The sequence below is a fragment of the Vollenhovia emeryi genome, unplaced genomic scaffold, assembly GCF_000949405.1.
Source record: "Vollenhovia emeryi isolate VEMERY1.0 unplaced genomic scaffold, V.emery_V1.0 DF939128.1, whole genome shotgun sequence".
NCBI lineage: Eukaryota > Metazoa > Arthropoda > Insecta > Hymenoptera > Formicidae > Vollenhovia > Vollenhovia emeryi.
In genome coordinates, this window is record NW_011967238.1 from 1,480,356 (window position 1) to 1,498,763 (window position 18,408).

Consider the following 18,408-nt stretch of genomic DNA (forward strand, 5'->3'; position numbering starts at 1 on the left):
GTCCAAGTTCTAGTTTCGAGAAATGTGTAGCCAATCAACCTGCAGCTATTCCATAAAAGCTGCAAGGTGATTGGCTACGCATTTCTCGGAACTAGAACTTGGACACAGTTCTTGGATCGTGGACACAGGCCTTAAGACCCGGCCTACAATGAGTTGTTAGTCGTTAGTCAGAGGTCAGAACTATATGTCGGTCCTTTTTCTTCCGCCCAGAAAGGAAAATGATCAACATATAGTTCCGACTTGTGACTAACGATCGAACAACTCATTGTAGACCGGGCCTGAAATTTCACCGGACGAGGTAGCGAGAAATAGACGTCGACGAAACGCCTGCGATTTGAAAACCGACAGGGAAATGCGACGAAAAAGTCTTTGCATCATTTTTCCGTCGTCCGGTAACGCGGTGCGCGCGGGAAAGGACAGACGCTGGCTACCGGGTGCATTGCTCCGCTCTGCGTCGATACGTAATCGCATCGCGCGGACTGTATACGGCGTCTAAATAATATTATTCGCGCACGTGCAGCGGAACTGTATCCTCGAGTCCGTCCGCGGGCAAGAATTTCACTTTCCAAGCGTTTCCTCTCTCGTTTTCAACTTTAGCTGCGTTCGCCATTGTAGAATAAATCTCAGGCGTCGAAGCTGCTCTTCCTCCCTTTCTATCTCATTCTCCTCTCTCTCGCTCACTCGAATGCAGAGAGAACGCAGCTATTGACGGATAGATTAATCAATACAAATGTAATCGGAATTGTATTATAAAACAAACAAGTCTCTCTCTCTCTTTCTGCTCAACGCGGGATCCAGGCAGTTCGGGTGAAACCTGCGTCGGACAGACGGCGGAATGCAGACGGAAAATCGAATACACGTGTCTCTTTACGCTCCTTACGAGCGCTGGACGCCGTTTCCGCGCGACTTTTACCACCAAAGCGCGCGGCAGAGTTAAGGCTGGTCTACAATACATGGAGTAAGCTGGAGTAAGGAGTAGGAGTAAGGAAATAAATCCATTTTATTTCTTACTCCTACTCCTTACTCCAGCTTACTCCAGCTTACTCCATGTATTGTAGACCAGCCTTTAAGCTTATTCTATAAAGGCTGGTCTACAATACATGGAGTAAGCGTGGAGTAAGGAGTAAGGGAGAGCCCTAACTTCTAGCTTTTGGTGTAAGGAAGCTGAAATACGGCATGATTGTTAAAATAATTGTAACACTGATTGATGGCATTTTGATTCACCGAGAGTAAGCTAAGAGCTGAAGTAGGAGTGAGAAATAAAATGGATTTATTTCCTTACTCCTACTCCTTACTCCAGCTTACTCCATGTATTGTAGACCAGCCTTAATACAATGGACGTAAAACGCTAAAGACCCGGAACACACGAACAAGTAGCAAAACTTAAGACTTAAGAATTTCAACCAATTGGATTTTTCAGCACTGCTTAAGTTTCAAAATGGCTGCTTACGTTCTCGGCAGTCATTGGTCATTTCCCTTAAGTCTCAAGTTTTACTGCTTAAGTGTTTTCGTGTGTTCGGGCCTTAAGCCGCGGCGCAAAAAATCGGCCAATGACAGTCGATCACTCTTCTTATATTTCACTGTGATTGGTCGACTTCTCGCGTTGTAGCTTAGCGTCTTGCGTTTTGCGTCCATGTTGTGGACTAAGATTGTTCTGCAATAGACGCAAAACGCAAGACGCTAAGTCGCAACGCAAGAAATCGACCGATCACAGCCAAGTATGAGAAGAATGATCGACCGTTGACCGATTTCTTGCGTTTCGGTTTAGCGTCTTGCGTTTTGCGTCCATTGTAGAATAAGCTTAGTCTACAATGGGCGCAAAAAATCGACCAATCACAGTCAAGTATGAGAAGAATGATCGACTGTTGACCGATTTCTCGCGTTGCGGCTTAGCATCTTGCGTTTTGCGTCCATTGTAGAATAAGCTTAAACGGCGCGAGAGACGAGAACGACGCCGGGTCTCGTCGACCCGGCGCGGAGGCGCGCGGCCTCCGCGCATTGTGACGGCGAGGTGCGTGGCGGCGGGGAAAAAAAATTCGTCCGGGAAGCCGGGGGGGGGGGGAACGATGACGTCGGATATGGGTCAGTGGGGCGTCACGTGAATACGTGAAATCGCAAGTCAACGACCTGCCCGATGACCCGCTGACTTAGAGACACGCTTGCCTCGCGCCGCCTGGGACGCGGATGAACTCGATCGCTCCGCGCGCTTCTTCTTCTTCTTCTTCTCCTCCTCCTCCTCCTCCCCGACGAGATAAGCGCCCGCGGAGGAACTCTCGGCGGCGCTTGTTATGGAAGAGCGCGCTAATTTTATATACGCGTCTGCGGGCGGCCGAGAAACTTGGCGGGCGGCGGAAGGGAGGAAGATCGAATTGGGACTCGAAGACAACTTTCGAGTTTCGACTCGCTTCTCGTAGCCCCGACTTCCAGCGTTCGGAGAAGCCCCCTCGCTGGGAAGACGACTCCGCGAGGAGGTTTCGCGCTCGCGGGGAACCGCACGCGATTACGAGCCGTGACGTTGCTTCAGGGCGCGCGCGCGCGCGCGCGTGCATTGAGCAAGATAACGCAAACGAGATTTTGCAAACTCCGCCGTTTGCAGATTGCAGAGGCCGTCTTTAAAAGTTGGCGCGGAGCGTGAAGCCGGGGAACCTACTGGGGGGGGGCGGAGGGAGGCAGGGAAATACCGGAAGTCTGTTTCTCTTACAACACTTTTCTCCGTTCGGGCGATAGGCTCTGCCGGTGCCGATGGCGCTAAAGGTCATAAGAAAAATGAATTCGCTTTACGGTGAACAGCGCGTATGATATTCTGCGCGATAAGACGCCGCGAGAGTGACTACATTGTGCTCGCGGGCGTGAGAGAAGAGAAGTATTACTTGCAGTTGATGTGGCGAAGCATGACGGAACTCAAGGTGGATTTGTGCCAACGGTGTGCTATTTAGCGAGTGCACGTAACACTTCCCTGAATATGAGCTAACGTTTAAGCCTTAATGCACCGCGCATTCCGCGTTTCTTTCATAAGTTCGCGGATCGGAAGAAGTCGCGATTCAGCGTATCGGTATTAAATAAGAATGTAAGTCGAGTAACGTAATATTGCTCGATGCTATTTGCATATGTACATACTGTACATACCGTGATACTAAAGCTGAGAGAATAATCGAGTATGGACAGGTATATAAGATTATGTATGCGGAAGGTTGCGGCAGATAAATAAATTGCCTCTGCCGAGAAATATTTCTCAACGAGCACGAATATACATAATATCAAATCAGGAGAATTATTGTAGTTAAAAAAAATAGATTTTTCGTTGCAATCGAACTTTACTATTATTAAAAGTCGGGAAAATTGCTGTAATTAAAAGATTTTCATGTTCTTCGAATTGTAATCGAATCTCACCGTTATTGAAAATATTAATAAAAGTGTGTATCGCGAAAAATATAAGAAATCCTAGTAATTTTTATACATTTAAAGTTCGTCAAACCGCGAGATATTGAATTCTGCAATTTTTTAATTCCGAAATATCTCTCGCGAGGTCGAATACTCGCGTAGCGAATTGCCTCGCGAAGTGTCGGTTTAATTCGCGCGAGCGGGGATGCTGATTATGTTGTTACGACATTAATTCTGATTTGTACACGTATCGACTCTCGATGAATCGCTCCCCGCGGTTTAAATTATCGTTCGCGCGACGCGTAGTTTTAAACAATATCTCGACGTCGGGTATGCATTCCGGCTTCCTTAATGGCGACGGCAAAGACTATCGCGCATTCCACGGGATACGTGCGCCCGTGCGCGTGCACGTGCGGACGCGTGCACACGTGCACACGTGCGTGCGTGCGTGCGCTCGTGCGCGTACGCAGTAGGAATTTATTCTAGCGGAGAAGCGCCGAGGGGCCGCCGCGCGTCGGAATTTGACAAAAGAAAGGCGCGCTAAAAACCACACCGTGAAAATTAAGATATTTGCGGCCGAAGGTAGCGATCGCGAGATACCGGACACGAGACAGCGTGGAACATTACGCGAACCAAACGGGACAAATGTTCGAGCACTAACGGCGCTCTGAACGTTAAAAGACTCATTTTCGACTCATTGGTGCTCGGAATTCGAGATCACGTCGTATTTTATCTAAATTTATGTATTAAAATACTAGTAACTCTCCTAAAGTCTCTGAAACAATTGCTTCACACACGCCCTTATAGGAATGTAAGCGAAATAATTACTGGAAAATGACTGTACATCAATGATTTTTGATAATTCAATTACTGAACTCGAGGAATTGTTCAGTGCTTTTTTCGTTCCCAGTTGTCACATTTCTGTAAGGGCGAAGAGAATTTTCTTTTAAAATTTATCCTGATAATCATGTGATCGTCGTGAGACAACACGGCATCTCGAAGAATTCTATGAGAGTTTTTGGAAATTTTACCATACATCTCACTAGTAACATCTTAATATCTCATTAAAGAAGTTTGCGCCTCTTAAATCAAGTTTTTTAAGACGAACGTTTGCGAATTTCGTTAAGAGGCTTTGCTTCGAGATTCACAGAGTGACTTACCAGGGATGACTTCCCCGTTGAATGTCATCTCGACCAGATGTGCGACCGCTTCGTGCGGCACAAATGACGCCAAGAAACGCTGACTACCTAGCGCTCTCACGAAACTCGTGACGTGCCCCCCGTTTACGAGGATCTCCAGGTTCCCCGAGCCGGCTCTCGATCCGTCAACTGACGAGCAAAACCGTCTTTTATTAACGGGGACGAACCTATCGGTTTCGCGCGACTCGCGACAGTTCGGATACGTACTTTCAAATTCCACCGGCTGGTTCACCACTCCGTTCGGGATCTTTCCGACCTGTATAGCTCGAGCGTTATACGCCTGCGATCTACAATTTAATATAAACAATTGGTCTGTGGATAATTGAGCTAAATTCCTATTCCTTAATTCTGACCAGCGTCTAATAGAGACACCCCCGAATTTGTCTGGGTTTAATTCTAGACTTTTGAGGCTTCGATATAAGAAATGATTCGATATTGTAAAAAAGTAACGTCCAACTGGATTCGAGATTAAGGTCTCCGCCGTTCAACAAACCTAAAGGGCGATCCCTTGATGTGCTGGCCGTTGAGCAGAATCTGTATGACGTGTTCGCCGACCTCGTCGGCGGTGATGGTGTACGTCAGACCGCGCAGCTTCGATTTCTGTATCGGCACGGGCTTGCCGTTGGGGCCTGTGGGAGGATAAGACCAAAACTTTATCGTGCATTCGCGACACGTAGAGCGTTAACGTCGAAAGTCGCAACGGGATTTACCGGTAACGGTGACGGACACCTTATTGGGATCCACGGTGGTGTTGACGCTGAAAGTGGTCGGCCGGTGCACCGGCAATGTTTCCAGCGCGCTTCCGGTGGCGACGGTCGTGCCGCTCTTACCGGACGGCGCGGACACGTAGACGGCGCCGCCGCCGTTGTTCAGGTACTTGTCGTGGCCGGCGGTACCGTCCGTCGCGTCCGCGATCTTGCCGTAGTAGTTGTTGCTCTTGTTCTTCAGGATGCCGTGCGTGCGAGCGGTCGCCTGGCCGTCGTACCTCGGGCCGGCCGCGCCGTAATCGGGACTCGACGACTTCTGCACGGACGAGTAGCTCGTCGTCGCGGTGTGCGACGACACGTTCTTGGCGGAGTAGTTCTGCGCGCTCTTGTAATTGTTGTTCAGGTAGTTGTCGTTCGGGCTGCCACCGCGGTTCTCCGCGGTCGGCGAGCTGTTGGTCAGATTCGCGAGGGACTCGAGACTGCCGTACGAGAGCAACGACTTGGTCTTGGCAATCGCGTCCCAAGAATCGCGCCTCGAGGTGCCGCTCACCATCGAGGATACCCGCACGTTGCTGCTGGTGTCGACGACGCCGTTGTCCGTGGAGCCGCGCCTGTTGAAGGACGCGTCCTTGTCGCCGGTCCTCGGGCTGAAGCTGCGACTCACGGGACTCTGCGTCGCGCTGCGATACGCCATCGGACTGTGGGTCGGCGAGCGCGATCTCTTGAGGGATCCCGAGTTGTAGATGTCCCTGGACTCTTTGATGACGTGAGCGGCCGAACTCAGGTCCGGCGATCGCGATCTGTTGAGCGCGCTGGAATAAATGTCCTTGGACTCTTTGATGAAGCTGGGACTCTGTAGGTTCGGCGATCTCGAGCGATGGTTGTACGCGCTGCTGCTGTACATCTCCTTCGTCTCCTTCAACACCGACGGGCTGTGCACGTTCCTCTGCACGGGGCTGTGATTGACATGATTAGGCGAGCGCGTGCGGTTCAGCGAGTTGGCGCTGTGATAGACCGTCGAGTTCTCGGTGACGTTGTAGTTACTGGACATCTTGTATGTCGGGCTGGTCGGATGGATGGGCGAGTAACCGCGCTGCGTCGGGCTGATGGACTTGTACGCGGTCGAGGTGTACATCTTCTGGGTGGGGCTGCTGCGTTCCGTCGCGGACATGTTCAGCCCGTTCATACGTCGTTCCAAGGACGACACCTTGGACCGCTCCAGGCTGGACGTGGACTCCTTCGACCTGCGGGAGCCCTTCTGCGTCCCCACGCGTATAGAGAACGGCGAGCCGCGCACGTCCGAGCCGTTGAAGTACACGTACACCCGGTACTTGCCGTCGTCGCCAGGCACGAAGGACACCCGGTACTGCATATGGCCAAAGTCCTCCATCCTGTAGGACACCGATTGCTTGTCGTGGACGATGTCGATGATGACGTCGCCGAGCCCGCCGGTCCCCCGCGCGTCGACGATGAAGGAGAAAGGTTGTCCGGGCATGGCGCCGTCGGTGTCCAAGAGCTATAATTAGATCGATTTATTAGAAGCTTGTCGTGGCCCGCTCCAGTTATTATCATGTTTATAATAAAAATGAGAATTAAACATAATGTGTTTCAAAGAAGAAATGTAAATTGCGATTTTAATAAATATTGATGAACACTTTTACGTGAAATTTGAGATGTATTGAAGAAAACGTACAATTTTCACGCATAGTTAATTCTACTTTACGAATTCCAACCGCATTTTGTAACGTGAGAGATATAACTGTCACAAATAACGATGGCAACATGTAAACTGGTTCTGCTTATAAATTATTAATCGCGAATCGATCACATCGATTGAATATTGCGTTCCAGACACACAAATTGGCGGATGTAGATGATAAAAAACGCGTCTCTATTTACAAATTGCTAATAACGAGCGCCTTATGATCTCACCTTGATTCCATTAGGATCGAACACGAAGCAAGTAAAGGGACCGCCTTGTATGTGGTTTCCCTTGTGCGTTATCGCGATACTCCACTCTCCCGTTTCGTCGGGTTGAAAGGTCGCCGTGTGCACACCGTCCTTTTCCTTGACGGGGCACGGCAGCGATCGCCCGGTCGGAGACCACGCGGTCACGTCGATACCGTCATGACTAGTTCCTAAACGCACAATTTCCACATTCTGACTTTGCTCGTCGAGGGCGGATCCCTTCGTATCGCTAGAAACACGTACCGTAACTGTTGACTAGAACCTCGACGATAGATCCTATGGCGCAAGGATCCATGCCCGGGGATTTGATTTTCGTTAGGGGCGGCAGAACCCTGAAGTAGTAGGGACACCCGTTCACCAGCTCGCCATCGTTGTACACCATCAGCTGAAAATGAAGAAATAAATTTAGAAAATAATTGTTAGTTTCATTTTTGCAAATTTAAAAGAAAGTGGTATTTAACTTTCGTACATTTGTCTGCAATTTCCTAAGGGGACTTTTTTTGAAGCGTGAAGATGGAATGATCCCTGGACTTTAGAAGCAATTAGAATTTTGAGAAACCGCGAATGTGAAAATCAAGGGCGAGTGTCGTAAAGTTGTGCGGTCAAGCGAGGATCTTTTCTACCGAATTTTATAGTTATGCTGTATCCCCAGTGAGAAAAATGATTCGTCGATCGACGTCAATTAGACGATGTGGATGTCGATTTGACATCGTTTCAACATCAATCGACGAGTCCTTTCTCGGTGGATCCCTTTAACGAACCTTGTGCATGCCGACTTCCGTAGGTACGAAGGTGCCTTTGCCGTGAAGTCCGTTCCACGTGAGCCTGCACTCTACGCGTCCGCTTGGACTGATGATTTCGCCGCGCACCTCCCTCGCGTTTACATCTTTGGTGAGCATCTCCAGCTTGAAGTGTGCCTGCGACCGAATTACGCACGATCTCTTTGATATAACTGAAGCTTCGAGATGTGCGACTCTAGCCGAGCGTAAGCAGGGATTTCTCGGATAAGGACCGGGGAAGGAACTGCGACGCGACGGTGAAAATTCGTCGACGCTGGCGGCGCGGAGGTGTAATTAACAAACAATGACTTAACCAACCGGCTGTTGCACTCGGGCGGATGTGCTGTCGACGTGCACGGCAATCTGTTGACTCGCTTGAGGGCGAGGCTTCACCCACTGAAAGTACGCCGCGTATGCCATCACGCCTAAATGCTCTACATTCTGGTCTGCCATGTCCTTCGCTTTAAGGATCGGCTCCACGCCCAGCTTCTTGCCGCCGTCGATGCCTTACAGAGAACGTCGTTTGATTCATTGTAGTGAAATTTTGTCAAAGGACCATCGTCCTTTCTTAAGAATGTATTCGTACAGTCCGTTTAACTTTGTAGGCGTATCTGACAATCTGTTACAATTTACACGTCAAGATGTTTTCTGATATAATCGAATAATGCAAAATTTACATTAGAATTGTATATACGGTTTCTGTGAAAGCAATTAAATTCATTAAACACTCATGCTGTTCTTATTTAATGTAAACGAAGAACCAAGTCAAGGGGCTCCCCTACCCATTTGCAAGTTATGCTCCCACGCGGAGGGGTCGGTGTTGAGTTTCTCGTAGGGTGGCGCCGGGCCGCCCAGATTTCTGACGATTCCGCACAGTGCTCGACCGTCGTTCCAGTCCGTCTGTAAAAGCAGGATAATTGAATATCACCGTGAGGTATTATACCGAGGTACTGTTACCGGGACGCCTCGTCTCCACCCACCGTGAAGTTCCGTATTGAGGTGTGTGATAATTGCGAATTGACCCATCGTAGCGTTGCGTGGAAGCCCGGCGAGCCTTCCTTCATGAAGTACGACAAGTAGGTCATCCCCGAGAGCTCGTCGAGGTAAGGCGACGCCAGGTAGTCCGGCTCCAGCACCATGGGGATGTCGAACTCCCGCTTCGAGATCTCCATGGCCTTGCGACAGTTGTAAACACTGCAAATGGAAACGAATCGATATTAAAATAATACACGGTATCAAATTGACGATGCGACATCACATTTTCACGACGCGGTCACAGTTTCACTCTGACAAATTATTAGTTTACTAAATTAACGAAACTCTCCGCGATATTGCTTTGATACGAACAAGCTATTCTAAAATAATCGCATGTTCTTTCATATATGCACTACAACAATTTCCTAATAAAAATTTAAACCTGAGAACTCAATTTTCCGACATCTCTTCTTCAACGTTAAATCGCGTACATCGAGACGTACTTTATTTCTTGTAGCATCGGTGATCGTTCGTCAGTGATGGTTTTACTTAATTAATTTTACCTATCATTCGGATCGAGTTGACGCCAATGAGAGAACAGGCCGGGCTTGCAGTAATCCAAAAGCGCGCTCAGATACACGCCGGAGTTCCAGTCGGTCGTGAAATTATTCACTCTGCATTCCGGCAGGACGGCCTGAAAACGGAGTCCGCTCTTAGAAATTACGGTTTACAGATATTTCCATCCACGGCTATTAGCAAGCAATTAAATACGACGACCACGATACGCGAGGTGTCCGGGGGTCAAACGCGGGCGTATAAATCACACAACGCGCTCGCATATGCATATATAATATTTTAATATCCCGCACAAATACGCGAGCGCATAACACATCGGCGTCTCTGAACTCTTTCGTAACGGAAACACGTTCGCGCGTAATGCGATATGCCGTGGACCCTGCTCGGAAAGGATCGTGGTAAAGTAATAGCTTCTGCATTTGGTTTACGGCCGCGCGATGCGATCCGAGGTCGCGCTCGATGCAATTATATCGTGTACTGACCTTGAGCCATGCGAGCATGAGTTTCCTCGGCGGGAACTTGGACTTGCCTATTTGATACCGCACGATGAGCGACCATATCAGGCCCAGGATCAGCTTCAGGTTGCCGTTCACGATGTCCACGTTACCTGGAAATTCGCGGGGAAATCGGGCTTTAGCTTCAGTTTACGCCGCGGGCGCACACAATGCCGGAGCGCTAAACCGTCAAGTGAAAGAAAATCAATTTGATTTATCGCCGGCCTGAATTTCTTCGCCTCTGTCTGAAAAGAACGGTCTGGCCGGCACGCACGGAGAAGCGATTTAATTCGGGGAATCGCGAAAGAGGGAAAAGGCGCGAGAAAGGGAAAGAGAAAGAGCGCGTGCGTGTTCACGCGGCATCGTTTCGCAGCCGTAATTACAGAAGAAAGATTTACGATGGACTTTCGAGAACAAGTTCGAGGATTTAATTCTCCGCGATTATAGTTTACATTGACTGATGCTCGTATCAAACGCGTACGCGGCCACACGTGGAAACGTGCACGTGTTTTACGAATTTTAAAGATTACAAATCTCCGAAGATTTTTCATACTATTTTTCGAACTCACGGAGTTCTTCAGAAGGTTATTATTTATTGCGGATTTTTTATTTCATACACCGTGAAATTCTTAATCTTGTTGCGCATCTGCGATCTCAAATTCATTTATTCATCTACAGTTGTGGATTAATTCTCTCATTACAATTTCAATGATTTAAGTCTTTATTTTATGAAGAGAGACTTTTCCATGCTTTTATCTCAGGGACTTTTAGATCCTTAATCTTTTTGCGAATCTATGATCTCACGTGAATCCATTCTCTCAGCTACAGTTATGGCTTAATTCTCTTATTATCATTTCAATAGTTTGAGCCTTTCGTGAAGAGAAACTTTTGCATGCATTTATCTCAGCAACTTTTAGATCGATCCTTAATCCTTTTGCCAATCTGTGACCTTATAGACTTGGTCTGGCTAGTGTGAAAAAAGACGGTGACCATGATTACCGCCGTTATATAGTCGTCTGAAAGAAAATAAATCAAAGGAATTCTTAATCTGCAAGAGCGTGGCTATCGTTCGAACTAAAACTTCTTATGCGTTTAAAAATAAAAATGTTACGCTCAAGAACATGGTGTTTTTGCTAAAAAATTAAAGTAAAATTATAATAGTTGGGCTACCTACATCTTGCCTTGTGACCCACATTGGCGTGTTACCATATATTGTTTAAAATTATAATAGCTATAATTTTTTAAATTTTCAATATTTTTTCGAAGATTTTAGTTCAGACGATAGCGACGCTCTTGTAGATTAAGAATTCCTTTGATTTTTTGTTTCAGACGACTATAACGTCTTTTTTCGAGGCGCTCCGGCAGGGTGGCTGCCACGGACCTAATAACAAATATAAATATAAACATAAATATTTTAAGCACTCTTGAAATATAGTACAACATATAGGAAAAGTTGTAAACCAATTGGTCGTTTTGTTTATAAAAATTCGCAAAAATCATCCTACTTTAGACCCCGTCACACTAGCAAGACCTCTTAAGACCGCGATTTTTAATAATTAATAACTAGTCGTTAACTATTACAAAAATTGCAAAGTGGTAAAGGACTTTTCATCTCACAATCAGTCTAATCGTGATCTATCCGTAAAATAAGAGGTGAGGCGGGTATTACATAACGCCCTGTATATCGCGATGGAGCAAGTACCGCGATAATTAAGATAAGATCAAAAGCGCGCTCGCGTTTGTTGTGTCATTCTGATTCACTGTGCATCTTTCGCTTTTAAGCGCGAGATAAACGTGCTCTCATCTCGGTCTCGCGAGACGGTATCTCCTGCACCATCGTGAACTGAATCGCGCGATAATAGCCGTGAAATGCACACGACGACGACGACGACGACGACGTTCGCGGCCGCGGTTTTTCGCGGCCTCGTAGGCACCGGCGGCGCGATGCAGACAAGGCAACGACCTCGGAGCTCCGATTTGCAAGGTGTGACGCGAAATAAGAGGGACCGACGTCTGCAAACGGCACGTTGCGGATCGCAAGGCGCGATACGCGCGAGCATTCGGATTTCGACTCGGATCTTCGAGAGACAGAATTCAATTTAACGATGAAATTTCATCGCGGCCTGCCTTCTTTCGGGGGAAGAAGAGAGAAATCTCATTGCGGGGAACGATCGTGAGGATCGAGTCTTCGCCGCGACGTTGACGGTGTCGCGTACGTTTCGCGGCGTCATGCGCGAGATTAAAAGCACCGCAGCAGAAACGTAGACCCCCGGGCGTCGCTGAAAGACAGCTCGCTCGATGATGATCCGCATATTCGAAACGATTACGTCTCCCGTCGTCGTGCGCTGACTCACGGGCAGGCGGGCGCTCTGCGCGCTTTATTATTGTTACACTGTGGTCCGAGGAAAACGTATTACCCGCCGTGGCGTGTGGCAGGTAATGGTCCGGATCGCCGCCGATACTTCCGAGTGGGAAAATCCATCCTTTCGGCTCGCGTCTTCCCGCTCGGCGATCTCTCGACGGTAGGAAGTCGTGCGACTTTATTGCCGCCATTACCCGAGTCGAATATTTTGGCCCCGGTTTATGCCGCACGGCCCTTTAGCGGGAACTTCGACAAGTCTGGCACTCTAAAAATTACTTTAAATGTCCAAAATTACTCTGAAATTTCTTAAGTAAACTCTTAGACTTGCAGAAAGATTGCTTTTGAAAACTGTAATTTCATTTAAAGTAAATTTTCCCAATGGACTCGAGCGTCACGCCGAATAATGTTAAATGGCGTATTTCAATGCGAGCGGCCTGAGAGAAGACGAGATTAATTCGAGGGACTCGGGACAACAGAAAAATCGCGGAGAGGCGAATTCGAGGAACTCGGATTAAATTAGGAGAGCACCGAGAGCTCGGGAGGCGCGTTATTACGCGCGCTCGGCAATTTGCTCGTACGTGCGCAGCCATCGGCAGCGAGCGATATATTTGAAGGCAACTATTTTTCAAAAGTATTACGCACGGACAAAGAAAAAAAGACCGAACATACGTGGTACACGGATCGGGCAGACGTGATAAATACATTTTGCGCGCGCGCGCGCGCGAGGCGAGAGGGGGAAGACGCGCGTTTCCAGCGATTGCTCATTACCTGCGGAATGCGTCGCGGCGGCTCCCTCGTACTTTGATTGCATATCATTATTAATAACGCGTGCACGCGCGCACCTCTTTCCCGCACCTCGACACGCCAGGGCGGGTGAGAGTTAATGAACACGGAGGGGGGAGGGTTACACAAAGATCTGCGAGACGCAGCATATCGTATCGATGTTATCCGAAAAAGATTAAGCGATTAGGGGGGGACGTGGAGAGATCGAACAAGTCGTCTCTAAAGATGGTAGTGAGAAACGGAACCTGGACTACCTTAGTAGCACAGTGCATTGGCTAGACATTGGCCCAATACAGCGAAATATTGGGCCAATGTTTAACCAATGCTTGATCAATTCTGTGCTACTAGGGTAGGGTGTGGCGAGCGAGGCACATGCTTCATATAAAAGATTTGTAGGGGCACAAAAATGGTCCCTGCATTGTTCTAATAAAATTAACATTAATATATATATATAACTAATTAAAACTATTTTCATAATATTTTGTATGCCGTAAAAGAAACATTTTTTTGTTACTGAAGGGTGCACTTGCGTCTTTGGCCTCGGCTAAAACGCCTAGTCCCGGTTCTGGTGAGATATAGCGATTTCACGGGAGAACGATTCTAAACTCGCAAATTTTCCTGATGCATATTATGTTAATGACTTTAGGTACCTAAGTGGTAAATGCAGTAATTACAATTCCTGCGGAATCACACATAAGAATTTATGGAGAAACTTGTGAGTTGTATGGACACAGTATGGACCATAGTACGGGTAAGAGTACATACATGTTCGAGTTGATAAATAATAAAAACGCAGTGAGATTTTTGACTTGTCATTTTGCTCGCGCGAAAGCGAGAGTGTCATGATAATCCTTAAATATCACCACGGAAATGTCGCTCTTAGATCAACACGGTTAGAAAGAATATATCTTCCGTTGGCGGTTGGCAAACAAGTTGCGAGACGTAGCGTATCGCTATTTAACTAAGATTAAATAGATCGGAGAGAAGGGGACGAATATCGTATCGCTCGTATTTAGTCAATCAAAGAACATGTATGAAACATGCAAAAAAAATCTGGTAGATTCGACCAGTCGTCTGTTAAAAAAATGGACGAATCAGAATTCCTTTAGGATTTATTACATGTCTAGTGAAGTCTATCAAACTTCTGGTTATGAAATTTCGTGTCCTATCGTAATAATTAGAAATTCTGTTTGGTTTAAACAAAATACGTTCTGTCATACATGTCTTCCCAGACAGCACACGATATCCTATGGATGTCCTGGGAACATTCTTAGGACATAAGGACGTCCAGAGGATGTCTTTAAAACGTCTTCAGGAGATCTGTGCTGTCTGGGTTGTTGATCAAAGCATATTTCTCAGTGTGGTCATTTAAATATCAACGCAGAAACGTCGCTCTTGATCACGCGACAGTATAAAAAGCTCGCTTTGTCGACAAAAACCCGGCCAATCATTGTTATTAATACCGCCTTCGGCACGATTAAATAATCGTCGAGCGTGACGCTGCTGTGAGAAACGAGTGTTACAGAAAAAGCTTAACGTCCTAATTCTTATATCTATCAGTATCAATAACATCGATTAGATTTTTATCGACAAAGCGGGCTTCGGGAGAGAGAAAGAGAGACGTGTGTGCTTTGCATACTGTCGCGTGGTCAAGAGCGACGTACATTTCTGCATTGATATTTAAATGACCATGTTTTATATGCTCTTTGATTGTCCAAATAGGAACGATACGATTGCGTATTCGCCCCCTTCTGTCCGATCTATTTAATCTCGATTAAATAGCGATACGCCGCGTCTCGCAACTTGTTTGCCGACCGCCAACGGAAGATATAACGCCCTAATTCTCGCGAGCATTTACATCCATACATGGAATAATCAAAAGGCGGTAAAACAATCTGGTCGAGCTGGAAGCCTAAATCGATTCCTACGCGTTTACAGCGCGAATTACGACCAACTGGATATTTCAGGATACACTGTAGAGTCATAACGTCGTTCCAATTACGGCGCGTAATTGGACGTTGAGCGCAACGCCTTGGCGGTCTCGCGCGACCGTGGACGGACAGACGGCCTTCGCCTCGCGTTGTACCCTTGCAATTCTCAATCCGTATAAAACGCGGTATTTTGCCTACATTGCGGATCGTAAAAAGACGAAGGTTCGAGCAGCGCGGCGATAATGTATCCGTAATCGTGTGAAAATCTCGCCACGGCGCAATGCAATAGAACAGAATATAAGACGTCGTTTATGACTAAGTCGAATTATTCGATGCAAATGATAGAATATAATTTTAATAAATTTCACTGTATAAAAACAATTTTATGGAATTACCGAAGCCTGTTGAAGCGCACGCTTATCTTACTTTGTTAAAAACGTTCTACGTATTTACACAAGTTGGAAGTTAACAAAAATCCACGGCTAATGATTAAATTACTCGACTTGTTGCTCAAGTCATGATTCATAAACGCGGCCACTTTGACTTCCTACTTCCAATCGAGGAATCAACCGTATGTGACTCGCTTACCGATATTGACGAGCTTGACGCCGTCGGCCTCGATGGCCTGCAGCGCCGTGGACACGTTCTCCAGGTGGTGGTGCTGGTTCGCCGGGCGCGGGTTCCATCGCGGCAGGCGGCGCTTCGTCAGCACCTCGACCAGGGCGCAGAGGCGCGTGCCGTCCCGGAAGTCCTCGGCGAGGTCCAACACGGGGCCGCTGCCCGCGTCGCCGGCGTGCTTCAGGTGCTCGTTCACCCAGTTCCGAAAGGTGTTGGCTTGGATCTCCACCCAGAGGTCCTCGTGGCCCTTGATCGGCATCCCCTTGGCGGCCGTGCCCTCGGCCGAGCGGGCCACCAGGCCCACCAGTTGCTCCGGTCGCAGCTGCTCGGTCGACTGCATTCTCGGGCTCCTATTACGTGATTGATTTTATATGTCGGACTCGTACCTGCCGATCGGATTAAAATTCGACAGCCTTAATCGCCTCGCTTTCCTCTCCGGCGAAAAACTTAATCAGGCCATTCGAGAACGAAAGTTATTTGTCGGGGCATTTTTACAATTATTTATGTGCGTGTTATAAGACTGAATGCACGCGGACTGTCTCAATTATATCGACAGACTCTCCATCAAGTTGTTTGGTATTAAATATCTTGGCGCTTTAATCCCGAGTCGAGCCAAAATTAAGTTGCGGGGGAAGAGGATACACGTTCATTACGATTGCATAAAACGTCTGCGAATATACCTCGTGTTTTTATGCACCACAGGTTGTAATTAATCGTTTCGATTAAGCGTGTGCCGCGCGTGGTACGTACTGAGCAAGTAACGAGCAATAAATTGCAAAATGTTCAATTGCTCGTGCAAAACGCCCGGGCGTGTTTCGCATGGAGCTGCCTGCGAGATGCGGCCTTTAAGGTCGTCCCATTGCGCGATTTAACCGCGCGATGGAGGAACCCCGGTGACGGTCGTGCATTGTGCGCGGCGAGGAAGATCCTGGGGGAGAATTTCGCGCGGTGAAAGTGCGCCGCGTGCGTACACCTGCGGACCGGCGCTCGTCGCAAACGTACCTGTCCGCACGTAATCTATTTCCGCGTGTCTGTCCTCGGCGAACCCGCCCGGTTTCTTCGCCTTTTCAATCTCATTTGTCCCCGGCAATTCGGTGGCGACTCGCTCGAGTCGCGAGTCAAACGGAGAAACGGCGTAAGAAAGCGTTGAAACGGAATTCGCCAATTACGACGAAACGGCACGCGAGGTGCCGGGCGCGTTGCGTGAAGTGAATGATAATAAAACAATTGTTTAGCAATGCATTTTGGACTCGCGCGATGGCCCAGTTGCGCCGCGGCGCCGCTAAAAAGAGCCGGCGGAGCGCCGAGGCGTTATCGGGAAATCCGCTAATTGCGACGGTACGGCTCGCTCGACGCTCTAACGCTCGCGTATCAAATAATAATAAAAAGTTGTTATTTTATTATAACGTTACAATTTAGGTTGCGGCACTCTACTTTTACCGCAACAATCGCAACGCGATTCGAGTCTAGATGCTATCGGGCAGCTGGGTTTCGTTTCGTATCTCAAGCTAATCCGTGTTTCCGGCGTCGTTTGAGTCAGACGATGTGTCTCAACGCTTAGCCGCGTTAAGAAGGTTGTAAACGAGATAAATGTTAATTGCACAAAATTTTAAGCTCTTTTATAAATAACGTCAGCGTGTGAATTAAAAACGAAATTTCTCCAGTCAGTTTTTGAGAACATTTCTAATATAAAGTACGAAACCAATCTAATGAAAGTCTCGATGTTGCGTGTCAATCATCAACGAAAGTGACTGTTAAAAAGAACTGAATAAGTTAATTTTTTATATGTAAAGAATATCAGATCTAAAAGTACCTTCAAAAATTGGAAGAATACAATCACATGGTTTTTTTTTCTTGCAATGTTAAAACTCGCACCGCGGTAGAATGGTGACAACAAGTCGACATCGAAATTTACTTACGTAAACAGGACAATGAAAGCTCGGCACAAAATAGATGGACTTCTTATGTCACATCTGTCAAGTACATTGGCTTCAAAGTGCCTCGTTGTGTAAAATTCACACAGAGAATGACGCGACAAAACACGCACCGTGACATACGTGACAGTAAGAAATCTTGAACTTTGTTACAGATGTCCTGAAGACTTAACCGGTGTGGAAATCTAAAAAAAATTCCCACGCCGGCGTTACTCGTAAGAGAGCCTGGGCGTTTGAAGTTTCATGCAATTCTTAGCATTTCTGATTCCCCTTACAATCTCCTTAAGATGCCGTGACAAGTTTAAAGCGTAAAGCTGTCCCGACAATTCTCCGATGTAAGCCCGCGAATGTAAAAATGTCCACGTATATGCGCGCGTCGTGTACATTTTCTGTTTATGCGTAATCCGTGCACCAGCGGCGAGAATGTTTCATCGCGGCATGACATCATTGTTGTCTCCGAAGCCCGTCTGACCGGTGACGCTTGCGTAAGTGCGTAAAAATCTACGGCAGGCGCAGCCTCTCGGCGATTAACAGCGGGCTCTTCCCGATTTCGCCGGACGATTTACGGTGCAAATAAGACGCGCCGCCGAAAGTCCAGGCGTTAATTAACTCCCCTCGACATTTTTACGTGTGTTGCATAACAGTCCACGAAGCACGGCCCGAATCGTTCGACCTAAGATCGCGTGACTCCGATAACCGTG

The 18,408-nt window shown here is 47.5% G+C and overlaps 1 protein-coding gene across 2 annotated transcripts in view; it reads right to left on the reverse strand.

Annotated features, from left to right (window-relative positions):
* Nucleotides 1-18,408, reverse strand: part of LOC105568579 (filamin-A) — a 46,858-nt gene that overhangs the window by 25,330 nt on the left and 3,120 nt on the right. Inside the window, exons 2-14 of one of the 2 annotated variants that reach the window (XM_012024371.1) lie at nt 15,744-16,123; nt 10,068-10,192; nt 9,573-9,703; nt 9,015-9,228; nt 8,817-8,934; nt 8,353-8,540; nt 8,017-8,172; nt 7,499-7,640; nt 7,220-7,425; nt 5,291-6,803; nt 5,074-5,209; nt 4,788-4,867; nt 4,542-4,709 (exon numbers count right to left, since the gene is read on the reverse strand). In XM_012024371.1, coding sequence (XP_011879761.1) covers nt 4,542-4,709; nt 4,788-4,867; nt 5,074-5,209; nt 5,291-6,803; nt 7,220-7,425; nt 7,499-7,640; nt 8,017-8,172; nt 8,353-8,540; nt 8,817-8,934; nt 9,015-9,228; nt 9,573-9,703; nt 10,068-10,192; nt 15,744-16,123 — 3,557 coding nt within the window. The remainder of the gene's footprint in view (nt 1-4,541; nt 4,710-4,787; nt 4,868-5,073; nt 5,210-5,290; nt 6,804-7,219; nt 7,426-7,498; nt 7,641-8,016; nt 8,173-8,352; nt 8,541-8,816; nt 8,935-9,014; nt 9,229-9,572; nt 9,704-10,067; nt 10,193-15,743; nt 16,124-18,408) is intronic. The other variant, XM_012024372.1, reaches the window with a different exon arrangement.